Below are 27,054 nucleotides of genomic sequence, written 5' to 3' on the forward strand. Positions count from 1 at the left end.
ATGCAATAACAAGTAAAGTCACGAATTCTATAAGACAAAAGTGTCTTGAATAAAAAAAACTAGAAATATAAATTATGTTGGGAATGGACAGAAATGAAAAAATTTTCAAATCAAATAACCAGATGAGATAACTTTAAAAAAGTACTCATATAATGTTTCTGTCTGCATTTTAAGCAGAAAGAAAATAAGAATTATAAAGTATGAACAATTTTGAGTGCAAAAATGACTGATAATGAATGTAAAAAGATATCGGGTGTAAAAAAAAATACTATCAATCAATCAATCAATCTTCGTTTTGCGTCCAGAGACCCGGTTTCCCGAGGTAGGACGTCTTTGCCATCAACTTTTTGCGCCAAATTAGACGATTAGTTGTATCCATTTCATTTAAATTTAGAGCTTTCATGTCTTGCTCGATTGTTTGCGACCAGGACTTCTTTGGACGGCCTTTGGGACGTGTGCCAGGTACTTCAACATCTGCAAGAGAAGTTATGGCACTGTTTCCACTTCGTTTGAGATGACCAAACCACCGCAGACGGTGTTGCCGGCATTCGTCCTTTATATCATCTAAACCAGCACGACGCAAGATTTCGGTAGATTTGATGTGGTCCTTTAGACTAATTCGTTGCATCCATCGAAGCATTTTCATGTCGGTTCGTTGAAGTTGTTGTTCCAGTTTGGTTGTCATTGGCCATGTTTCTGCACCATATAACAACACCGGACGTATCACAGATTTATAAAGTCTTGATCGTAGTGGTAGTGGGATGTCACGCCGCATCAATATAGAGGCAAGGAGATGCCATTTATTCCAGGCTGCACGTATGCGTGCTCGAACGGCAGCTTCAGCTGTTCCAGTACAATCCAGAACATCCCCTAGATATTGAAACGATGTGACTTTCTCTATTTTTATGGCTTCAAAAACAGTGCTATTTCGAATTTGTTGTTGTGGATTGATGCAAGCAGGACAAACAAAATTGGACACTTTAGATAAAGTACCAATTATTTTTGAACAACGTTTGTGACACCACTGGTTACACTGCTGACACTTGATTGAATTGTTACCTACACCAGCTTTACAAACTGAACAGGGCCATCGTCCACTATCTGTGGATTGGATGGGTTCACCAGTGTTCATTGCTTTGGTTTTGCTGATGTTGACTTTGAATCCATGATCGGCGAGTCTGGTGTTCCAATCTTCAAACATCTGTGCTGCATTCTGCTCAGACGTGGCTGTTAAAACGATATCATCAGCATATACTAGATTCCAAATGTCACCAGTGCGTATCGGTTTTGTGATTTCTTCCATCACAGTTATAAATAACAGTGGACTGAAAATCGAGCCTTGGTGAACTCCAACGCCGATGTCAAATGCATCTGTGTTTCCAACCGTTGTGCTGACAAGAGTCTTCGTATTCGTATACATTTCCATCACAAGTCGAACAAGATATTCTGGAATGAGTTGTCGACGTAGAATCCACCTGATTGCTTCACAGGGAACTCGATCAAATGCTTTTTCAAGGTCTACAAAAATGTGTGATAGTTGTTGATGCTTTGCGAGGTACTTCTCTTGCAGTTGCCGAAGGATGTGAATTGCATCAATTGTTGATTTCCCTGCTAGAAAACCAAATTGATAATTTCCGATTGTGATGCACGACGTTAATCTTCTCTCAATGATTTTCTCGACAATTTTCAGGGAGTGTTCTAACAGACGTATACCTCGATATGATGAACAGTTCAATGGATCACCTTTGCCTTTATATAGCGGGACTGTCATGCTATAGTTCCATTCAGTCGGCATTGAGCAATTTCTCCAGATTTCACGGCAAAGTTGTAGTAACGTTTGGATACCTGCAGTACCAGATGCTTGATAATGTCATTTGTGAGACCAGAGGGCCCTGCTGCTTTCCATCCTTCGTAGCTTTCAGAGCTTCTGTAAGCTCCTCTAAAGTGATGTCTGGAATCGGACCTTCGATGGGTGGAGCGTCAAAGTTAACATTGATGGGATTTGTTTCGTTTAACAGACGGTTGAAGTATTCTCTCCACTGTAGCTTGATCTCATCTTGTTCAAGAACCATCTCATTTTTGTCGTTTTTGATACATGAGGCACCAACTATGTCTTTTTCCGTACGCTTTGCTTGTTTTGCTATACGATACAGAGATTTCATTTGTTCACCTTTGCTTTTAGTGAGCCACTCTCTGCACTGATCTGTCCGAGCCAGAGCAACTTGACGTTTTGCATAGTTGTTCTTCTCACGGAAAATTTTATGGTCATCTACAGACTTTGATTTTTGCCATTGCTTGTATGCAACTTTCTTTTCAGCTATTGCATTTTGTACACTGTCATTCCACCACCAAGTATGACGTTCATGCTAACGTTTTGTACCAGTTTTCCCACAAACTGTAGTTGCAGCGTTCATTAAAACGGTTTTGTATGTACTCCAATCTGTACTGGCTTGCGATTGGTGGTCTAACTGTGTGGCGACAATCTGTTGAAATTTTTCTCGATGAATATTGCTTTTCAGCTTCCACCTTTTGATTCTCCGAGGCTTTTGTTTAGACTTATGTTTTGACAGTTCGACAACCAGGTCTGCCACAAGGAGTCTATGTTGGGCGACACATGATTCGCCAGGTATAACTTTGACGTTTTTGAACAGCCTTCGGTGTGGTTGCTTGACAGCAAAGAAATCAATTTGCGTGGCTGATGGTCCACTTTTGTATGTTATGAGATGTTCCATCCTCTTTCTAAAATATGTGTTTAGTAAACAAAACCCGTGACTTTCAGCAAACTCAAGGATGCGGTTGCCATCTTCATTCAGTTCTCCATAGCCAAAACCGCCATGTACGTTGTCAAAACCATCTGTTTTCTCTCCAACGTGGCCATTGAGATCGCTTCCAATCAGGATTGTTTCAGATTTTGGTATTGTTGAGATGGTGTCAGAGAATGCAACCCAGAATTCATTTTTCATCTCTTCTGATTCGCTTGTCTGTGGTGCGTATGCAGAAAAAATAATCATTGTTTGCTTTTCTATGCGAAGCTTGATCCACATGAGACGTGAATTAATCCTTTTAATATCCAGTACTTCTTGGGCTAGCGGTTCTCTGACAAAAATTCCAACACCATTTTTGGCCGTCTTTTGACCATTCCAGAATAGTTTATATTTTTCTTTGTCTGAGTTGATATGACAGACACCATTCGATTTCCATCGGGTTTCCTGAAGGCAGCAGATGTAAATCCTTCTACGCTCGAGCATTTCTGCGATTTCCATGCTGCGGCCAGTCAGTGATCCAACATTGAGCGTTCCAAGTCTAAGTACCATAGAGGGGCCATTCTGAAATTTTCTGCAACATCCCTCCGCTATTGCATACTTCCCAGGGATTCTTGGCACCCCTTGACCACTTAAGGCCTGCTGGGGACTAGGGGCCGTTGTTTTTCTTTGTGATGGCATAGGAATAATTTGGGGAAAAGTTTTTACATCCGGACACCCATCCTGACGACAACCACCAGTTATAAGCGGTGGGCCTAGCCTTTCGCTCAAAAGCACGCAAGGCAGCGTGGATGCAGTTTTATATCATACCCAGGACATGGGTATGACATTTGAACAATTTTGAATGCAAAAATGACTGATGATGAATGTAAAAAGATATCGGGTGTAAAAAAAATACTGATTGTAAAAATTACTGAATGAAAAATTATTGAATAATTAATTCACCGACATTGAAAACAGCTTTCTGGAAATCATTTGTCTGCTTCAGAAGCTTTCTAACAACATTTTCATCGAATTCATTGTTGACCTCGTCCTCCGTGAATGGAACGCCATTCAACAGCACCTGCGGCAGTTTCATTAAACCAGTTCGCCAAAAATAATCCTCACTTTCCTGAATAAAAATAACACGTTAGAAAAATAAAATGCATTGATCCAAATTCACAATTTCATTTTAACAATTTTTAAAAGTCGAAAAAATTCAAACGAGAATACAAAAATACTGTGAATAAAGAAAAAAAGTTGCGTTATGAAATGCAAGAATTAATGAATTACTAATAATAAAACCAGATTGAAAGTAAAGTTTTAAATTAAAGGAAAGTGTGAAAGATGAACTGGACTATTTCTTAATAAGAAAATATAACGGAAGCATTGAAAAAAGTAAAAATAAAATTTGGAAAAACCAGAAAAAGGAGTCAATCTTGCAAGTTTTGGCTTAAAGCAAGATAACAAATGAATGAAATAAAAAAAAAAGCTACAACAAAACTGTGTCACTTCTGACAAACCCTGAAAACTTTTCTTTATAGATATTCAATGTGGGCCGTAACATGCTCTATACGGCATATCAGATCGGACATTCCTCACCACTATTCACAATTTACTTAGCATGTAACTAAATAGCAAAATAATTGTGCTTCTTTGAATAAATCTCTGTATACAGAATTTTTTCCCAGCTACAAGATTTCCCCTAAATAGAATAACTCAAATGAGCTCAGCCTGTCTCCATCATGGATTCACATCACATCAGCCATAAATTTTGTCCCAACAACATTCAAAATGCTGTTACAAAGCTTACTAGACCAGCGTTCATTCTTAGGCAAAGAGATACTTAAAATCAAAACACTTTTCAACCGTAATCAGCTTATTTCTTCTAGTTTCATTCTACTAATCTCTCCAAAAAAGACTGGCATAGAAATCAAGGATAATTCAAAAAGTTTAGTCAAGAGGAAAAAGACTGTAGAATATTTAAATTAAAAAAATGTCGTGATGCTGTGGTCTTGAATAAAAAAAAAGAATAAAAAAATTACTTGGAGGTCGTAGAGAGCATGATCTGCCGACTGCACTTCAGACCATTCATTAGAGTACTTGGTCTTGAAATATTCAACAGCAGCATCAAACGTCAAATTTTCTTCTTCACCAAGTTTCTCATCAAACTGCAAATTCAATGTTTTTTAAAAATTCATAAATTTATATATTAAAAATCATTTTGAATACAAAAGCATGCATCTGATTAAATTTTACTAAATCTTTATGTCTATTTTATTTCCTCAAAAAATTATATAAAGTAAAAACAAGGCAGCAAATCTTTTATCAAAATTATAGTAACATTTGTAAGAAATTGGAGAGCATCGATTGGACTACGTGACTTGTGGATGGCAGCGAACATCTGGATAATTGAATTGGACAAATTTCTTTTTGCCTCATCTTCCTGCAGTGACACCAGCATCAATCCTATCCTTGACACAAAAATTTAAAAAGATAAGCACGAATGGCGCGTCTTACAAATGAATGATGTGAGTATATGACACTGACCTCACTGGAGCACTGTGGAAATAAAAATTTTCAATCATTTTCAAAATCTCCAAACTCTTTTTATCAACAGGGTCACAGAAAATTACCTTGAATAAATTTCGCAAAATTCTGACAGTTCGTATATCATTGCATGAAAATAAATTATTATTAATGATTAACTCGGCTAAAATCTGGCACACTCTTAGCCACCTTATTCCAAAAATTTTTCCTCGTCATATTTGTTGTGCAGCACTATTGGGATTTAAAACATTTAGTCACGCTAAAATGTTGAAAACCAACATACACCTACATTTTAAACAGGTAAGTAGGCAAGAGTTAATGGATCGACAACCAATTAAACTGGCGATACTACGATAACTGCAATACAAAAAACATACCACATCGTGCCAGCGACAAAATTGAACGCAGGAAACCAACAGATGTGTCCATTTATATCAGTATGTTTAACATGCTGCTGACATTATTTGTCATATTATTTTAGTCTATTTTTTGGTTCTTTATTATGCAGCCCTGAATACGTAGAACCTCTCACATAGCATCCATGTATTTAAAGGTTTAAGGTTACTCTCTCTCTTTTGTATTTGCTTCAGAGGTTTCAACGACAAACACACACCTCGTACAAGCATGGCGTATAATAGGCTTTGAGTTTCGGACCGAGTGTATTCGAAACAGAGCATCGCGCAACTGCACGAAACAGCACTTTTACCGACTGAACTAACTCACCGACTATTATCAGTATGTTAATCCGAATTTGTATTAATGATTGAAAATTGAGTTTTTGTTAATATCGGCTGCATGAGATTCCTAAGCAAAACTTGTTAGAGAAATTTAAATCGGGCTTTTCATTGTTAGATGTTTATTGGTCATCACAATGTTTTTTGCCAGCAACTGAACTTACCTCACAATTAAATCTAATTTATTCTAACTTACAAAATCATTTTTGAAAAAAAAACAAAACAAGAAACAACTGAGCATCAATAACTCAATTATAAATTTTTCGCATGAGCTCTTCGTTGTCACTTGTTGCTTGCAATAAAACTCCCTTTGTTTGGTTTATGATACGCAGCTAAATGAAAGTTTGTAATATTATGTCCAGTTATTTTATTTAAGGTTAGTGGCCGGAGAGTAGAGGAAAGAAATGTATTTATTCATCACGTAACTATGTCAATCATGCTACAAGAAATTACATCTCGCTTAACCCATTCGCAAATGGATGCTCACAGGCTTGGACTTGGCCGCCGGGACTCCGGGAAATTCCCGGTGGGCCAATTGCCAAAAGAAAGTTATATTTTTTGTTTAAACTGAAATTACTTTTAATTATATGATAGCTTCAAATAATAGTTCGTATTGAATATAATCAAACTGAAACAGCGAATTCAACATCATAAGAAGTCTAACTATAATTAGTTATACATATAATAAGCTTCCGAAGTCATGGGTTATGACCTGAAACATTAATTTTGACGCAAAATTTTGATTAAATATTTTAAGCAGTTAAAAATTTCCCGAAATCTGCAAACAGTGAACTAAAGAAGGTAATTCTCGACATTCATCAAGTTTTTAATCTCCATTTCCTTTAAACCTTCTTCCTTTTGCTGATTGCGCGTATTGCTAGTATTGAATAGTAACAGTAATAGCAGATTAGAGTAATAGTAAAAAATTAGATGACATCATCAAATTATATAAACGAAATACAAAAATAAGTGCAACCGACCAGATGGAACATATTCTTTTTAATGTGCCTGAGCATTCCGGGAAAAGATGGCCTCAACAAATCCTGTACACTGCCTGGCCAACTACGATACTGCTCGTCTGATTCCAAATTGTTAATATACTGTAAAACATTTAGATTTATTTAAGAATTGATTTTAAAGGATTAAGTCGGCAAGTAATCTCAGTCGATAGAAGTGTCATGTCTCGCACTATTACTATGCGGTGGCCTGGTTCGAATATTGCCTGCTCGAAACTTGAAGACTATCATACACATGTGCGTACATGTGCATGACGCGGTGCTTGCGCGCGCATACATCACGTGTGTGTACATCGTTTGGTCTGCATAGAATAGTACAGCATTTGTAACAAGAAAGTTTAATTGCAAGTATAGAACGACATGTAAGCAGTTTGATGTCTGTTTGAGTTGCACATTAAAGAAGAAAAAAAGATAATTTTTTCAATTTTAGAAATGTCAACAAGAATTTGCCAAAAGTATAATAATTAAACAGACTAAACAATTTCACTGTAGAAAAAAAAGAAAGTTTTAATAACCAATATAAATAAGCGAATAAACAAAACATTGGAAAATACCCAAATAGAAGGATGTCTAATATCCAGGCCGTAACTTAAATCTGCTTCCTTGAAATCCACATGCAGTAGCGCAGATAACTTTTGGAACGTCGTGTTGAATTGCAGACTGACCTGATGGAGGCCATCTAACAGTTTCATTTCAGTATCAACGACGTCCAATATATTGAAAATATCAATGATGTCTGTTCCCACATTCAGACCATTGATATAAAAAGCCGAATCTCCGGGATACAAATTCAACGCCTGTTCCAAATACTGCAATGCAAGGATGAAGCATTTTAAAAATATGAGTAAACATTTTACGTCAACCATCTTCATAATATTACGCCCAGTAACTACCTTTTGATTCTCTTTAATTTCTTTGCGAAGATCATCTTTAACAGTCACTTTGATTAATTCCCTATCAGTAAGAGCATTAATTATTTTTAATATTGAACTTCAAAACATTTTTTATTATACAACATCACCTGGTTTTACTTGGGAAATTTTGGCACAAATCAACTAAAACATGCATGGCATTTTCTTTCGCATTTAAAACCACTTGAGCAAGTTGCAGGCTTAAATCTAAAAATAAAATAAAATAACATTACAATAAGAAAAATAGATAAGATAAAACTGCAATAATATTCAAAAAACAATCCAAGAGTTCAACCAGACCCGCCTTAACATTCTGCAACAAACATTGTTAGTTAAAAAATTCTAAATGTACGCAGCCAATAAAAACTTGATTATTTTTTTCATACAGGTTTATTTTCTGTCAAGTATAATATTTGACGTTAGGAAACAAAACAATAAAAAAATCCAATAGTTAATTAAATGATAGTGATATGAAATTCTAAGTCTAAATACCATTACAAGACGTGTAAATAAAATATTAAATATTAGTAAATGAATCGTGAAAAACAACTTTAAAAAAAACTTTCAATTGTTTTTCAAAAACATTTAAAGGTTTAATGATTTTTAAATAATTTGGAAGATCATTCCAAAATTTTGGCGTATAAAAAGAAAATATTCTGAAACTTCGCTTGTTTGTTGACATCAATGTTCTAAATTAAATTCGACTATTGACTCTAGTGGATCTTGGGGCGTGGATACAATTTAGGACAGATGATATAAAGTTACCTTTAGCTGACATTCCCTTTAACCTTTTGAATAAGTAGCAGCAAGCCTTGTACTTCTTTATTTCGCAAACAGAAAGATGTCCATTTTTAAGAAAAACATTCCAAGTCTCTATGAGATGTCTGGAAGAAACAGCTCTCTAACAAACTTTTTTGGCATAAATAAAGTTCTTGTAAACAAGTTTTATTAGTTTGACTCCGAATAAGATTACAGAAAAACAGATGGCTTTGGACAAATGAAAAATAAAAGACATTTTTAGAGTTATTATTTAAGAAAGAGTTAATATGATAATAATAATTTTTAAAAATTATAAACTTTGCTTCAGTTGGATAGAATAGAAAGTTTTAAAATAAACAGTTATAATGATATAATATTAATTCCATGAAAATAAATTCTTTTATGCCCTGTAATAATGATCTATGACACCCACATGCAGTTTTTCATTAATCCTTCCTTGTCTTTGCAAACAATTATTAATAAGTTTATGCGCCTGTAATTTTTTCCTTCTCACAACCACCTACTTCCCTACAACACCATTTCTTCAGCCTCTAAAAATTGAAGATATAAATATTAATTTATTGAAAATATCACATTAACCCATAATCTGAAAACATACAAGGCTCAGTCTTCAATTTAAACTTAATGGATCTACCAGAATAATTAAAAATACTCGTGAACAAAATAAACCCTTTTCAAATTCGATCACAACACGATAAAATTGTCGAAGCTTTATAAATTTCACAAAATATATTACTAATGTTTCCATGACAAAACACCATAAAATAACAATTAGACAACCTTGGATTAATCTGTAAGTTCTATAAAGCTCTAAATGTCAGGCAAGTTTAAAACAACAACGCATGTAAAAGAATAAAAGAAAAAAAAAACCAAATAAGTTTTAAGGATAACAGAAAAATTTTTAGTTACTGCCAGAAGCAAACCAAAGCACTAAGATAAAATGGGTTAGATGTTATTTGAGAAAGAAAAAACACGTGTTCAAAGAAGTTTAATGAAAGCCTTTAACCGTAACATAATAATAATAATTTAAATAATGTGGGTCGGACAGATCAGTGCAGAGAGTGGCTTACTAAAAGCAAAGGTGAACAAATGAAATCTCTGTATCGTATAGCAAAACAAGCAAAGCGTACGAAAAAAGACATAGTTGGTGCCTCATGTATCAAAAACTACAAAAATGAGATGGTTCTTGAACAAGATGAGATCAAGCTACAGTGGAGAGAATACTTCAACCGTCTGTTAAACGAAACAAATCCCATCAATGTTAACTTTGACGCTCCACCCATCGAAGGTCCGATTCCAGACATCACTTTAGAGGAGCTTACAGAAGCTCTGAAAGCTACGAAGGATGGAAAGCAGCAGGGCCCTCTGGTCTCACAAATGACATTATCAAGCATCTGGTACTGCAGGTATCCAAACGTTACTACAACTTTGCCGTGAAATCTGGAGAAATTGCTCAATGCCGACTGAATGGAACTATAGCATGACAGTCCCGCTATACAAAGGCAAAGGTGATCCATTGAACTGCTCATCATATCGGGGTATACGTCTGTTAGAACACTCCCTGAAAATTGTCGAGAAAATCATTGAGAGAAGATTAACGTCGTGCATCACAATCGGAAATTATCAATTTGGTTTTCTAGCGGGGAAATCAACAATTGATGCAATTCACATCCTTCGGCAACTGCAAGAGAAATACCTCGCAAAGCATCAACAACTATCACACATTTTTGTAGACCTTGAAAAAGCATTTGATCGAGTTCCCCGTGAAGCAATCAGGTGGAGTCTACGTCGACAACTCATTCCAGAATATCTTGCACTGGTGACATTTGGAATCTAGTATATGCTGATGATATCGTTTTAACAGCCACGTCTGAGCAGAATGCAGCACAGATGTTTGAAGATTGGAACACCAGACTCGCCGATCATGGATTCAAAGTCAACATCAGCAAAACCAAAGCAATGAACACTGATGAACCCATCCAATCCACAGCTACTGGACGATGGCCCTGTTCAGTTTGTAAAGCTGGTGTAGGTAACAATTCAATCAAGTGTCAGCAGTGTAATCAGTGGTGTCACAAACGTTGTTCAATAATAATTGGTTCTTTATCTAAAGTGTCCAATTTTGTTTGTCCTGCTTGCATCAATCCACAACAACAAATTCGAAATAGCACTGTTTTTGAAGCCATTAAAATAGAGAAAGTCACATCGTTTCAATATCTAGGGGATGTTCTGGATTGTACTGGAACAGCTGAAGCTGCCGTCCGAGCAAGCATACGTGCAGCCTGGAATAAATGGCATCTCCTTGCCTCTATATTGATGCGGCGTGACATTCCACTACCACTATGATCAAGATTTTATAAATCTGTGATACGTCCGGTGTTGTTATATGGTGCAGAAACATGGCCAATGACAACCAAACTGGAACAACAACTTCAACGAACCGACATGAAAATGCTCCGATGGATGCAACGAATTAGTCTGAAGGACCACATCAAATCTACCGAAATCCTGCGTCGTGCTGGTTTAGATGATATAAAGGACGAATGCCGGCAACACCGTCTGCGGTGGTTTGGTCATATCAAACGAAGTGGAAACAGTGCCATAACTTCTCTTGCAGATGTTGAAGTACCTGGCAAAAAGTTGATGGCAAAGAAAACAACGTCCTACCTCGGGAAACCGGGTCTCTGGACGCAAAACGAAGATTGATTGATTAAATAATGTGGATAGCTGAGCCACGTGGTGAATAGTTTAATAATAAAACAGTAAAGACATTAAAATAAAACTATAACAAAATTAATTTAAAAATTTTAATATTACCTTGAAGTTGCCAAACTTTTAAAGGCGCCATGTCGTTTAAACCATCAATGAGAAATTGCTGGAATTCAGTGAGATCTTTTTCAGAATCAGGATGAATTTCCCTACAAATGTAAGCAAATAAATTTATGTCTAATAAAATAAAATAAATTCAAGTTGAAAGAGTTAACAAACCTGAGTTTAGAAAAATTAAACCCCTCAATAACATCATCTTTCTTCATTTCATTTTTTTTATCAGATTGCTCTAATGCAATAAAAATGAGAATAATCATGACAAATAATAAAGACGAATCTTCAACAGCATCAATAAGATTAATTGAAAAATAAATAATGAGATCTTAATTACCTAATATTTTAGAATCATCTTTGGCTTTATACTCTGTACTTTTAATTGCTAATTCAACTCCGAAGCCAGACAATGAGCATTTGGTACTGGCAGCAGTCTGAGGTTTTTAATGAAATTATCTATCCAGCAAGTATAATATATATCAAAAAATATGAACAAACTTTCAGGAAATGCCGATGAACGTAAATAATCTTTTCATCATTGGACATTTGCTTTAAAACATCGTGCCAAAAATTGAATGATTTGGTACCCAGCTGTCCATAAAGAATGACATGAATTCCGTCTTTAAGATTAGTTGGATATATGTGATCATTTTTCAACACCAATGGATGAGATCTGTAACGGAAAAGTATAATAAAGTTAAGTTAAATTTAAAACATCAAAGTTGGCCACAATAACTAACGAGTTTATAGCTCTGATGAATGCTTTAAATGCCATGAGTTCGCAGGTTATAAAATTTTCTACCTCAACGAATACTTCACAATGTCCAGAGGAAGATAATTTTTCATCTGCAATCTGCAAATTCACCATAAAATTGTTTTTATAAATCAAAATATCGGATAAAGAAAAAATAATAAAGTTTCCATTTCGTTCTTTAAACAATTTTTTACTTTTAGCTACAAGTTTTGGAAAATTTAACATTATTATAAAATCATCATCATAATGGTAATTATAATATAGTATAATAACGTATAATAATGCCCGTATAATAATTATCATTATTATACGGGCATTGCAATAACAAAAATAACAAAAGTGAAGCCTACCAAAAGTTAAACAAAACAATTGTCAAAACTACGCTAGAAATAATACGCAAATTGAGATACATAGAAAGAATTAGCATGAAAACGTAATAAATAAAATACAGAAAAAAAGTGTAACTTTTAAAATACGAATCAGCTAAATTTAATGAAAGCAAACAAATACCAAAGAACGATAAATTTAAAGAAAAGTTATCGATATTTTTGCAATTAAACAAAAAATTGTCAAAAAGTCTAAAATTGACTCGCAATTGTACATGACGTCTCCAAAGAAACTGTCTGTTGGTGATTTCAGTCCCTCAGATAAAATAAATTATTAACTAAACGATTTAGCAAAAATTTTTTAGAGTGATAATGACACGACAAAAAACCAAGATCAAGAAGATGATTTCAGAGACGATAACGTAGATGAATTGGCTGCCATCAAAAAACCTCATAAAATGACCATGATGAATTCAATACGGGTTTATTGGTTGACCAATCCTTGATCAATTCAAGCACTATAATAAACATTACAGAAGCAAATATCAGAATGACCGAATTTGAAACACTTTTTTCCAACCATTTTCTTGCCTGACACCAACAGTTTTATATTTTTAATATCATACAACATTTTCTCATGTGGAGGCAGGCTAAAGTCATTTAAACAAATTTATTATATAAAAACAACAATAAATTTCTTGGTAGAGGTTGTAGTCTTAAACCTCTACCTTAATTATATCTGGAAATCATTTGAAAATGTTATGACAAATTAATGACGATATAACCTCTTGATGCATTTGGACCATAGGAGAGAAGTACCTAAGGGAAAGGTAAAACTTAAGCAAAGAAACTTGCTTTGAAGTCAGCAAATTTTCGGCAACAGACAATGCTGTTTTGTAGCTATCAAAACTGTTATCTGAATGCGAATAAAATAATTATATTGATGTCAGGTAAAATGAAATAACTGTATTTCTATAAAGTAAAATAAAATAATTGTATTTGAATAAAATAAAATAAATAATTGTTTAATACACAACAATTAAAATCACATATACAAAGAATGGTTTGTTTACTTACATGTTTTTTGATTGAACTCAAATTTGGTAGTTCCCTCCACAAAGGTCCAATATAACTCAGCATTCCTCGTTGCAAAAAACTCACTAAAATTATAAATATAATCTTTTATAATTTGTAAGCTTTTAAACATTTTATAAATTATTTTCTTTTTAAAATGTATTTCTGAGGAAGCTATCATACTAAACTTGAGAAGATTGTAAAAAAAAGACCAAATAATCGGCAATTTGTAAAAATATATATCCAGTGAACTATATTTCATAATCTTGCATTTTTAAACAGTAAAAAATGATGGCATAGGACAGTTCGGCCAGAAGAGAATTATAGTGTTGTAAGAAATTTGCGATAAGATGTCATCTAGTACATTTTTCAGAAGCTATGGTCTGAATAGCAACTTAATTCAACATAGCAACAGTGCCGTAAAAATGTATTTGTAGGTAGGATGCGTGTTTAAGACTGTAAAGTTTTCAGTCTCACAAAGGTTTAATGACTTGAATTTTTGTAAATAAATAAAATAAATAAATGTGAAGCTAAAACTTTTAAACCTTTTGAAATTTAATTTTTCTATGCCCCTATATCAGCTAAACAGTTACAAAATGTAAATGCTTATTTTACTTTTAAAAAAAAGAAATAAAAATGAGAACATTTTCAAAATTATAAATATAAGATCAATAAAAAAACAGAACCATCAAACCTCATTTCCGCTATCAAGGAGGTAGTTGGCCACTTTGCATTTAAATTTACAATGACAGACTTTGAGAGGATCATGCTTATTAATGAAGAACAAAAAACTAAACAACATGCTTGGAAGTTCATCTTAAACTGAAAATAATATTAGCAATTTGTTTATGCATAGCCATAATTTCGTAATTCACCTTATTTAGCAGCAAAACTGTTTAAAAAGTAGAACAAAAATTGCAAGTGCATCATAACAACTTTATCAAACTTCAACACTAATTGAGATTTAAAACTGATTTTAGAGAAGACAAAAGATATTTTAAAAGTTCAAATTAAATTTATAAGATGTCTTTTTAGATAAAAATCCTTCAAGTATCAAAGCAAAGAAAAGCATTATGAATCATATTTTCATGATTTTAAAATTCAAGTCAAAAATAAGAAAAAATGAAAAAAATTGAGATGTAAAATAAGTAAATGTCAGTAAATGAAAATAAAATCAGATAGATGAAGAGCATTAATTTAGCCAGAAAAAATGAAATCATTAAAAAAATTGAAGTGACCGTCGCAAAACACTCTCTTAATTAATTATCATGAGAAATATTTTGCTCGTTAGAATGCATAACCTCTAAGTTTTATTGCTACCACAACCAATTTTGTTGGAGTTTTGTTAAATTTTAAAACTTTAAAAATTGAGCAAAATTTCATATTTCCACTACTTTCCTATTGGTTAAAAATATGGTTAACAATATATAATATATTATGATGTAACTAACTAAAGCAGACATTATTGTCCATATGCTTGTATCTATTTGTTAGTTTGAAATTTTCATACAAAAATTGAATTAGGAAAAGTACAATTAAAGCCTTCAGAGGTCTGACCAATTGGCTTAGTAGAGCGGCTTTAATAACTGAGTGGCATATTTCTTTGAAATTGTCGATAAATGGCAACAGATTTTAAAGTCTGTTAATATTATGTTGGCTGATTGTGGATATTTTGTTGATGTTGACTGATTGGAATATTTTGTTGATGTTGACTGATTGGAATATTTTGTTGATGTTGGCTGATTGGAATATTTTGTTGATGTTGGCAGATTGGGATATTTTGTTCATGTTGGCTGGTTGGAATATTTTGCTCATGTTGGCTGGTTGGGATATTTTGTTGATGTTGGTTGATTGAGATATTTTGTTGATGTTGGCTGATTGGAATATTTTGTTGATGTTGGCTAGTTGGGATATTTTGCTGATGTTGGTTGATTGGGATATTTTGTTGATGTATGCTGATTGGAATATTTTGTTGATGTTGGCTGATTGGGATATTTTGTTGATGTTGGTTGATTGAGATATTTTGTTGATGTTGGCTGATTGGAATATTTTGATGATGTTGGTTGATTGAGATATTTTGTTGATGTTGGCTGATTGGGATATTTTGTTGATGTTGGTTGATTGAGATATTTTGTTGATGTTGGCTGAATGGAATATTTTGTTGATGTTGGCTGATTGGAATATTTGTTGATGTTGGTTGATAGGGATATTTTGTTGTTGTTGGCTGATTGGGATATTTTAAATAACAATAAAATATATTAATTCCATTTTAATTAGATCAGTGCTCTCATCACTGTGATGCACACCATGACCGATGGTTATTTAATACTTTTAATGGAGAGCTCCATTGAATTACACATAGAAATTGAAACATATACTTATTTGATTTGCATTTGTTTGTATAAATGTATCATTGTTGATATTATTTTCAGTAATGCTTATAATAGGAATGGTAGCATAGAGCAATACAGGTATTAAATGCCTTGAGTTTACCTGTGCAGATTACAATAAACATGAGCAAACCATATAGTACAATGGAGAATAAAGTTCTGTGATTATACTGATGTGTGAGCAGCTGAGTTATAAAAGTGTTGAAAATGCTCACGTTTACCATAATTTGTACAGGTAAACTCAAGAAATTTAGTAAATGTATTGCATTTTGCTATAATTCCTATTATAAGTATTACTGAGAGCAAAATCAACAATAATACATTTACATAAATAAATGCAAATCAAATATATGCAGGTCGTCTTCAGTGGTAGAGACACAAACTTTAGCTTTTATAATTTAATTGTAAATATTATTATTTTTGTTAGTAATATAAAATATTATAATATATATAAATATAAAATAATATAATAATAATGGTAATTGTTAATAAATTTAACGCCCAATGCAGTTAATTATGCATGATGCATAGTTGTAAAAAAGTTAATTAAATGTTTAAAAGTTGAAAAAATTTAGGATTAGGAGGGTTAGAGTTAAGCTAGGCTAACTTTTAAACATTAAATTAACTACAGCTAAGCATTATGCATAATCATCAGCATTAAGCATGAAACTTAATGTCTACCATTTAATTTAAATAAACAACACTAATGACTAAACTAACTAAACAGTATAATTTTTTTATCTGATTAGTTTTCCATGTTATTGTTAAATTAATTAATTGATCCATTGACTAATTTATTTTATACATTTGATTAGTTACATTGACATTCAATGATGTTATTGTTAAGTTAACATCTGATGTCTGATCATTTCCAATCAGTATTCTAGATAGTTAGACAGTTGAAATTTTAGGTGTTATCATTTCTAGTTTAGCCAATTCTAGAAAATTAAAAAATTTGCTACTGAAATTTTCTGGACAATACATAATAATAATAATTATTAATAAACAAAACTAATAATATATAATTTTAATTTAATATAATAAAACTTTTGGAAAAAATTTACAATTAACTACCTTAGAGGAAAAATAATTCACCTAAAAAACAGGAGCCGGCAAAAATGTAACCCAACTCCTAATTTGGCCTAAATCCAACTAACGATCAATAATCTCTTCCTTGATCTTACACGATAAATAACAAGTAAACAAAAACGTGAAATTTGATACGTCTATAAAGTTAGCTTAAAGTGTAAAGCCACCTCAGCAGAACGTTTATGACCATTGAATTGCGATATAAAAATTCATAATAAAAGCTAAAAAATAAAATGAATTCGTTAATGAATGAAAAACATTAAAACAATAATATAAAAAAAACTAAGCTACTTTGTTATATCCATTGACTGACATATTTTTTAAATCAATCATGTACGTTGACTAAAAGCGAGGTATGACGACCTGGCTTCAACCGTTTTTAATCTTAATGTTTATCTCCCAGTCTAAAGGTAAGCTATTAAATAAACGAGTGTATGAGTTCGGAATATACAATATAAAAAACAGATAACACCAAGGTTGTCGTGCTTTTATTGTGTGGGCGCAGATAACCTTACCACAAGTGCCATCCAGTGACCTTTTGTGGCCCGGGACTGAGTATTAGCTGTAGGCCCACCCAGGGATAAACTGGCTTAAAACCTGCCAATAAAATTTGATCATGCGATCTTAGTTTCAAATAACCTTTTTCAGTAATTTAATATCTCTACTAATTTTTAATTTAGTTTCATTTTCACATTTTGTTCTCTAATTTCTTAATACCTCAATATAATTATCTCATTTATTATAACGAAATCTTAAAAACACTACTTCCATTTGTAAGTATGTTTTAATTTTTTAATTTATTACAAGTTCAAATTCGAAATAATGCAAAACAACTTAATATCTCCTAGTTGTTCTACCAAAGTGTCTTACCAAAGCGGCTTCTCAAAAAAATCTGACTCCTATTCCGGCTCTCAAAAAATTCCGATTTCAACTCTGGCAAAAGTCTCCGACTCCGACACTGGTTCCAACAATATAAACATAAGAAACAAACTGAATTCTAAACTAAAATTTCTGTTCAATATTAATTAGTATTTGACATATTTTATATAGTTTCACTAATCAATGTATAACATTAGTGGTTTCATTGTTATTGATTTTCGAAAAAATCCTTCTCGCAAGACACCAGCACGAATGATTGTACAAATGAGTGGATCTAAGCAAATTTCTTAATTTTTTAATTTTGAATCGACCTCTCACAAGGATAACGTCAAAACAAATTTGTAATCCAGATACAAATCTGAATAAGCAAGACTAAGCAAATTAAAATTTGCTTTTATTTCTGTGGTTGTTAGTTTTATCAAGAAATCCTACTGGTTCAGGTTGTCAAGCTTTGTCTGGGACAGAGTCCGATATTTTCATTTCAAAGATCAAATTGTATCAATCTTCGAGACTATTTTTTTATCATTCTTATCATTTCTAAGAAGCTGTGTACACTAAAATATAATATACACTAAATATAATAAAATATAATACTTATATATTTTTTTACATGTACATCATGCTCGTTTAGTTGATCATGTTCCTATTTTTATGTCTTCATATTCTGTTCTCTTGCAGATCTGCACGGCTACCTATAAAATATAGAATGATTTCTAAAATTTGCACATTATTGTGCAAATCTCAATCTAAATTATTTCTTGAGTACAAATCAAATATATTAATTTAACCTATACCTTTACGATCGTTTTCTCGTTCTCACTTCTTTTCAACATCTGTTAAACACTCTTATACTAAATCTGCGTTTGCTTTTTCTGGCTTTTTTTTCTGGAACTCTCTACCTCCTGTTTCTCTAACTACTTCTCCATTACGAAGTTCAGGGCAGATCTCAACTACTCAATAAATCGATCTATCAATCAATTTAAGCGCTGTTAACATCGCTCCTCAGTAAATTTCTTTAAGATGGGTCTCGAGATCTGCTCTGAACATCGGAAGTTATGGAGTAGTCAGAGAAGGAGGTAGAGAGTTCCAGAGAAAAGGGCCAAAAAAGCAAACGCAGATTTTAGCATAAGAGAGTTTAACTCGAGTTAAGAATAAGTGAGAACAAAAAGACTATGGAAAATACCTCTGTTGTAAAATTCATCGTTGAACATTGCGAAAATGGCTCTTCATAAAGTATAAAATTATTGTTTGATTGACATACACATACATTGAATAAAGGCAAACCCGGAGAACAGTACTGGGTTTTCCCCGTAATAATAAAATGTTAGTATTTTGAGACCATCTCCGTTGCTAACGTTATTTACGTGCTCAAGTGTTTATATTTTCGGGCAGTAACATAAAAAAATAAGCTACAACTAGACAACTAAAATAAATGTTGCTTATCCTTCCTAGTCTAGGCTGAATGAAAGGTTAGGACTCAGGCTGCAAAATTGTTTTACTCCTTATTTTTACTTCATAATTTTGTATAACCATATATATAATAAAAAAAGGAGGCTGTAGTTTTTTTAGTTTTAGTTTTTTTTCTACTACACTACTCTACAATTAATTATTAAACCTACAACTCTACACTTTCTTACAATCTACACTACAAAAAGTGTAAATTGGTAAATTTGTTTTATTTATTTATTTATATTCTGTTAATTTGAAAAAATAGAGAAATGGTCAGGTCAGAGATTTGCCCTTTCTTCAGTTCAGATCCAATACACTGGAGGAGAATACTACTAAAATAAAAAGGATTTGAAGCAAAATTTTATTAATTCATCCTTTAATTAAATTAAAAAAACCTCATCCTTTTTTGGTTTTTCCATGCATATTTATTTACCATAAATTCTAAAAAGAAGCATTAATATTATAAGCCTGTTCGGCGTTAGTTAACTTCCAACTAACTTACTAACTAACTAACCAACTAATGCTGAACATGCTATGATTTTCATCAATGATTGCATTTTTGACAGTAATAATATCCAACGTATGTGTATATATATATATATATATATATATATATAATTTCATTATTATTTATTAATATTATATAATATAATACAATATTTTATAAATTCTACTGGATAGTTGTTATGCCAACAATTCTTAGAATTTATAACAATTGTGTATAAAAATGGTCTCCTTCTGACATATATAAAAATACAGTTGCCACAGTACTTTGGTGTTTTTTGTGCAATCATAATCATCATTGAAATCAAAATCACCTAAATTTTAATTAAATAAATATTTGTCGTTTTCCTTTGTTGCTTTATTAAAATTATAATCATTACCAAAATCCCAATTAAACTAAACCAATAAATTTTTCTTTGATGTGTGTTAGTAACATCACCATCTGTGACATCATATTGAAGTTAAAAAATTGTTTTGTTGATGTATTTGTGTTAGAAACATAAAAAAATGGTGTTTATGGCTTTATCAGCTTTATCAAATTGGCTATTAACTTTTTATCTCATTTATTTATTTGTTTTTGTAAAAGCAGGACAAATATGCTTCCAGCAGACACCAATGCTGTTATTAAAAGTTTTTGATAATTAAATGTTGGAGGTGTGTAAGTTATAATTAGTAATAGTTATTACTGATAATAAGTTATTCTCTTGGAGTTATTATTATTAGTATTCTTTTATTATTTATTTCAGTATTATTTATATATTTATCTATATTAGATAAAAATATATTTATAAATAAATAGAGATAAATTAAATGAATTGGTTAGATGCATTGTCCTGCCTAGGGGGAACTAGGTCTCTGGACGCTAAATGAAGATTGAATTGGATGCATTGAAGTGTATAGGATTTAAAATATATCTCTTCAAAGCACTGACCTGAATGTATTGTGTCATTTTTATTCAATTTTTAAAGTTATATGATTCAAATGTTGAAAAAATTTTATTGTACAATGCCATGTTTCCACATATTGATATTGCATATTGATACTGAACAACATACTGAAAAAATTAATTGTGCTCAATTCAGGAACTCACAGCAAAGGTGTCATCTATCATTATGGAACTCACTTAACAAACTATATATATATATATTATTATTATTGTAAATTTTTGAAGCGCCTAAATAAAACAAAAATTTCTCAAAAGCACTATCCTTAACAGTAAAATAATGAAATAAATAAATGATTTAATCATTTCAAATAAATCGATATTATTTGTAACGAAAATAAATGTGTTTTCAAATTCTTTTTAAAGTCATCAATCTTCAATCCAGGCGTTCTAAGCGAATATATATATATTTTTACAATATTCTATAAATTCTACCGAATGTTTGGCGTTAATATGTTTGTAGTTCGTTTTTTCAATTTTTCTCACTAAAGTTTTTTGGTGAACGTTTAGTTTATTAAAATTCAAAATAAACTTACTTTCTGAATTCATGCTGCAAATAAGGCCATATTTCGATTCCGAATGAATCATCATTAGAGCGAAATATTTTATATAGGGAAATATTCACTTTGTCAAAATGAACTTAGATGAAAATTAGGTGTCAGGTTTCTTTATTAACTGGTCCATCTTCGTTGGTTTGATCGATAGCATCATATTCATCTGATTCAATTCGGTAGAATTTATAGAATATTGTAAAAATTATGGTCTATTACCAACATTTATATATATATATATATATAAATGCATGCGTGTGTGTGTGTGTGTGTGTGTGATGCAATAGTTCTCAATGCAATGATGAAATGGGAAATTGTTGAACACACTCCTTTAATATTTATTTAATAATTATTTAATGTTTTTTAAGATTTTAACTTGAGGTCAAAAGCTGTTACCCTTGCACCTACTGAATACAATGGTGTCGGGATTTTGTAATTGTCTCAAATGTTGAATAGTTCTTTCATCCAAATATTAATATACACTTTAGACAAACCATGGAAAACCTGGTTTCTTTGTGGATTTGGATTTCTGTTGGATACAGTTTCTTCTTTAAGGCATCCAGTCTTTTTCTTGGCTTTAAAATATGGTTTACCATTCACTTAATTTTAAAGTTTCAAAGCGACTTTTCATTATTTTTATGCTGTATATGTGTTAAAACCGTCAAAATAAAAAGTGACTCTTGATTAAACAGAATGAAGACATGCAATTTTAAAACTTGGGGTCTTACAGCAGCTATTTACTTATAAATTGGATAACTGACCAAATTAGGGCTTAGGCAGGCCTATAGACATTATTGTTGATAATTTTTAGTTCTGCTTTGAAAGTATTTGGTTGATATTTATATAAAATCTAAGCTTTTATTGAAATGCATTAATATTGGGAAATTAAACAAAAAATGTATTATAATTTTTTTCTTTTATTGTAAAAAGGCCCAGTTTGTCAGATGTTTTCACGGATTAAGAAGTCTTCGTTGAAATTTGAATATAATTTATTGACAAAGCTTTTCCGTAGGTTTTCATCTCAAGATGAAACATATTCTAATAAAAAACTGTTCATAAAAATAAGAGGTTTGTTCTTTATTAAATAAATTTTTTCCTGTGTTTTTATGCTATTGTGTTTTCTAATAAGATTTATAGGTTTATGTTGATGATTTAATAATAGATTCAAGTTTTGATTGGCCAGAAACGAGTTTGGGTGCTTTTGAGCCAAAAGATCCTAGATTTCCTTTTCCTGGTTTTGTTGGATCATATCAATCTACAAGTAGCAATGTTTCCAACAATTTAAATTCTTTAGTGGATGACTTCAATTTTGATTTCATTCCTCCAACATCTACATCATCTTCATCGTTTCATCAATTGTTAACTTTTAATGAAGTAAGGTTATATATTTTTTGGCATTTTATTAGTTCTTGCCAAAAATTTAATCGTTTTGTTTAAGAAATATTCGTTAATAAATTGCTTGATTAGCAGTACTAAGCATTTTTTACTTTTTGAATTTTTGATAAAGCTTATTTTTTATCGAAACAAAATTGTTATAATAATTTTTGCAACTTTTATTTTATTTTATTCCGCTGAAGTTGGTTAAAAATTTATGATGTTGCAGCTGGATAGCTGTGAGTTAATATTCTAATGAAACTGTCTCTGTAATAGAGCAGTTGAGATGCCATAGTGTCTCTTATCTCATGGATAAAAACGAATTTGTTTAACTGTTTGATCAGTTCATTTTAAATTTTTGTTTACCATCATGACTGTTTACTATTACCAACCAGGATTAAAAGAAACCAATTTGGCGTTATTTTTTATCCCATTTTGTTAATATTTAATGTTTTAGTTATATTGCATATTTTTTCATTTATATTTTAATTTTGTAATGATTAATATAATTGTTTTAATATGTATAAAATATAAACTAACTTTGCAGCCAACATTGAATGGTGTTTCTCAAAATATTTTTGAAAATGATCTTCTCAATTTTAATTTGATTGCAAGAGAATGTCCTGTTTTTGTGAAACAAGGTGAAGTGTTTACGAAAGTTTTTTTTTTCAAAATTTGATGAATTTAATTTTTTCAAAAGATTTTCAACTTCTTCACCCGTCTTTCAACTTTTTGAAGCAGCGAGTGACAGTTGTTTTATTTTACATGAGCAAAAATGACGCAAAAGTCTATAACAATGTTAGTATTGCATTCATTGATATAATAAATTGTTTCATATTGTTTTCACTCATTATTCATATAGATATAGAAATTTGAAATGTTGAATTTGATATTTCAGTTGTTTTGCTTCTAAGTTTCTGCCATTACAGTTTTATGATTTCAAATTCTGTAGTATTAATTATTGTCTTGTTTTCCTTTTGGTTCTGCTTTTGGGGTTCTATATCCTAGGTCATGACAGTTTGAATTTCTGGTGTTACTAATAATTGTTCTTCAACTGTTTATTTAATTGAGCCTTTACTCGGTTGATTTAGAAGTTGCAAGACAAAATTGAAATTGTTTTTTTGACTTCGTTGTTGACCTGACGTTAGTTTAGTTGTGTTCTGGTGTTGGTACTGAGTATTCTCTACCTTTTCTTGCATGGATACTCTACTATCCTACAATTCTTGTGGAGTTGGTGATTTGACTGTTTTATTTAATTGAGAAAATTATTTAATTCATAGTAGTTTTTTTAAAGTACTGGCAGCTACGTTGACTTTATTATTGAGGTCTTTTATGGTTGTGTTAGAGTTTCGACCAGGCTCAGTTACGGTTAGTAATGTGTTATTGTATGAATTCTGCCGGTTATCATTGCAAGTTTGCTTCCGGGGGACAATACGCTAATTTATCCAATATTGTGCCGTTCATTACAATGATGACGTTTGCACTGTCGGATTTTGTGATGCTCCCTATTCATTTAGTTTTGTTATTAATGTTTAGCTGGTGAATGGTCTAAATCATAACTAATATGGTTATTAACTAATATGGTTATGAACATATTACAAGTGATTCAAAATTGATAAAAAGTGACTCAAACTGATTACTACATTGGTTGTCAGTAAAGCATTAGGTTAGCAAGACCGCAATGTTGGTCTATAAATGCTAAAATGAATTAGCACAAAGATATTTTGGTAATATTTGTAAGTGGATGGCTGAAATGTTTTTGAGATTTGGTTTTAGAAGAACTACGAATCAAATGATGATAACACCTAAGGTCAGGATGATGTATGGTGGAAGAGGCGTCATAATATCGGCCTCTATAATTTCATATGTTTGATTCAGGTAGAATTGCGGGTTATAAAAGATTTAATTTAACGTTAACAGAAATGAACTGAAGACTTATTTATTTCGTGATTGAACTGATGACGTATTTATTCCGTGAAGCCTATGCAACTTTTAGAATTAAGGAAAGGGAATGCCACTTTTGACAATCACAATAATAATAACTGTAATGGAAATGGTTCCATTACATGGTCACGTGGGCTACGATAAAACTAATGCAACAGACTCGATTTTTCGCGGAGTCGTTAAAACATCTGATGGAACTTGTCCGTTAGAGCCAAGAGATATTCCTGCATTCTTTGAACACGTAGAAAAATTTTTTCGAAACTATCACGTAGACGGAGAAATTCAAGCCAATTTGTTGATAATGAGTTTGAACGAAAAGGCCAAAACATGGTTGCATACTATTTCCGCCGACGGTCTGAAGGATTATAGCGAAATTAAGACTCATTCTGCAGGAGTTCAGGTTAAACCCGACAAAATTGAGAGATGAATTCTTCGCCCTGAGAAGACAGAAAAGCGAATCGTAAACGAGTTTCGGGGCGAAATTATACGGCACGCTGAACCACTATTTTCAAAGCCGTAACATTACGGGATTAGAAGATGCAATGAAATTGATATGTGCAGGTAGAATGAAAGAGTTGCTATCAAGGCATACTCTGGAATTTATTTTGTCACAAGAACAAGCAGCTTCCTGGAGGAGTCATGACGTGTTGGCACAAACGATCGACAAATATGAAGCTACCATTAACATGAAAGTTTCGAGCGACAATATATATATGTCGGAGAGTATCAATCAGATACAATCGTCTCGAGAAAATGAGCACCAGATGTATAGAAGTAGTAACAACAAATCAGCTTCACCCAAACAGACCTGTTTCTCTTGAGGGAAGATCGGTCATATTGCGAAGCGCTGTACATGGAAAAGAAGAGATACACTTACGGCCACTAGAAACGTCATGCGTTGCGAAACGAACAAAGAAACAAAGACCACAACAAAAACGTCAACAGCAGAGGCAGTCAAAAAAGCAACCGCAACAACATCAGGAACAAACTAATGATGAAATAACAAATTATAAAAGTATTGACAACATCAGCTCCTCAAAATATGATCATAAATTTTCGGGTGAGACTCTTCAACCCAGATCGTCCAATGCCGAGAATTTTTCGGAGAGCCTCAAAACTTCTGCGAAACAAGTTCCAGTAGAATTTCCGTCAACATACGCGTCCTTAGCATCGTCGACAACCAATGAAAGAAGTCACACAGTTTCAGAAAGCTTGTCAGTGGCGTGTGTAACGTTGGAACACCCATCCCATGAGCTGCTGAAGGACAACAACTTCACCTGGTACAAGTACAATTCTTACCGAGCCAAGTGCCTCAAGGATCGTCGGAAGGTTGGGATCGGGCTGTCTACAGAAATGAACACTCTTTTCAGGTTTTGGTCATTTTTTCTTCGTCACCACTTTCACCAAAAAATGTACGAGGAGTTCAGGCAACTTGCCATTGAAGATGCCAATAAAGGGTTCAGGTATGGCTTGGAATGTCTGTTTCGGTTCTATAGTTATGGTTTGGAGAAAAGATATCGACCTGACTTGTTTGAGCACTTCCAAGAGGAGACCATCAAAGATTATCAAAATGGCCAGTTATATGGCCTGGAAAAGTTCGGGGCTTTCCTCAAATATTCAAGGAAGCATGTGCTGGTCGATGGTAGGTTGAGGGGATGGCTCAGCAAGTATCAGAGACTGGAGGATTTTAAAGTTGAGCCCCTTCTCGGTTCGGGGCCAAGCTTCCATCTCAACAATCAAATGCAACCTCATTTTTATTCGAACAGGCCCCCAATGAATTATATGACCAGAGTCAGACAGGATTCAGAAAGATCAGATCCATCAAGGAATAGAAGTAGTGGCCAACATCACCAGCAACATCAGATGCGAAGCTGTGCCAATGCCAGACTATACAATGCCCGAGTTAAAGAGGCACAAAGACCACTTCAGTTTGGGCTATTCTAAAATTCCGATCATGGATTTGCTTATTCAAAATCAAGAGTATAATACACAATTCTGTTATCATCCAGGTGCACGTAATGTTGTCAATTTTTCCTCCAGGATATAAAAGTCAAGAAATGTTTATTGCATTTTCGGACATTGATTTTTGTTTTGTTTAGTTTTTATTTTTGTATGTGTGATGAATGTTACATTCATCCTCTTAGGCGTTGGAGATATGTAATGGAAATGGTTCCATTACGTGGTCACGTGGGCTAGTTACTAGCACAAAGCACGTGTGCTTA

At 32.6% G+C, this 27,054-nt stretch overlaps 4 protein-coding genes across 4 annotated transcripts in view; 2 read left to right on the forward strand and 2 right to left on the reverse strand.

Annotated features, from left to right (window-relative positions):
• The window catches only part of HELRODRAFT_115758 (hypothetical protein), a gene marked incomplete at its 5' end in the record, with an annotated part of 30,162 nt that extends 15,685 nt beyond the window's left edge, over positions 1–14,477 (reverse strand). The window contains 17 exons of the mRNA XM_009030440.1: positions 1,846–1,895; positions 3,708–3,873; positions 4,787–4,912; positions 5,086–5,215; positions 5,292–5,377; positions 7,006–7,125; positions 7,596–7,850; positions 7,935–7,995; positions 8,063–8,159; positions 11,550–11,650; positions 11,721–11,790; positions 11,893–11,989; positions 12,054–12,228; positions 12,296–12,408; positions 13,421–13,551; positions 13,713–13,795; positions 14,404–14,477. Coding sequence (XP_009028688.1) covers positions 1,846–1,895; positions 3,708–3,873; positions 4,787–4,912; positions 5,086–5,215; positions 5,292–5,377; positions 7,006–7,125; positions 7,596–7,850; positions 7,935–7,995; positions 8,063–8,159; positions 11,550–11,650; positions 11,721–11,790; positions 11,893–11,989; positions 12,054–12,228; positions 12,296–12,408; positions 13,421–13,551; positions 13,713–13,795; positions 14,404–14,477 — 1,935 coding nt within the window. The remainder of the gene's footprint in view (positions 1–1,845; positions 1,896–3,707; positions 3,874–4,786; positions 4,913–5,085; positions 5,216–5,291; positions 5,378–7,005; positions 7,126–7,595; positions 7,851–7,934; positions 7,996–8,062; positions 8,160–11,549; positions 11,651–11,720; positions 11,791–11,892; positions 11,990–12,053; positions 12,229–12,295; positions 12,409–13,420; positions 13,552–13,712; positions 13,796–14,403) is intronic.
• Positions 14,478–15,610: 1,133 nt separating this feature from the next.
• Positions 15,611–15,895, reverse strand: HELRODRAFT_89201 (hypothetical protein; the record flags this gene model as incomplete). Its single annotated transcript, XM_009030398.1, has 1 exon — positions 15,611–15,895. A coding segment is annotated over one exon (285 nt), but the record flags the coding sequence as incomplete, so codon positions are not given.
• A 9,046-nt stretch (positions 15,896–24,941) lies between these two features.
• HELRODRAFT_181174 (hypothetical protein) lies at positions 24,942–25,259 on the forward strand (the record flags this gene model as incomplete). The annotated part of the gene is made up of 1 exon (XM_009030441.1): positions 24,942–25,259. One exon carries the CDS (start codon positions 24,942–24,944, stop codon positions 25,257–25,259), a length of 318 nt encoding a protein of 105 aa, XP_009028689.1.
• An 806-nt stretch (positions 25,260–26,065) lies between these two features.
• On the forward strand, positions 26,066–26,533 carry HELRODRAFT_151357 (hypothetical protein; the record flags this gene model as incomplete). Its single annotated transcript, XM_009030442.1, has 1 exon — positions 26,066–26,533. A coding segment is annotated over one exon (468 nt), but the record flags the coding sequence as incomplete, so codon positions are not given.
• Positions 26,534–27,054: the final 521 nt, after the last annotated feature.

Source organism: Helobdella robusta (assembly GCF_000326865.2).
Source record: "Helobdella robusta unplaced genomic scaffold HELROscaffold_68, whole genome shotgun sequence".
NCBI classification, from domain to species: domain Eukaryota; kingdom Metazoa; phylum Annelida; class Clitellata; order Rhynchobdellida; family Glossiphoniidae; genus Helobdella; species Helobdella robusta.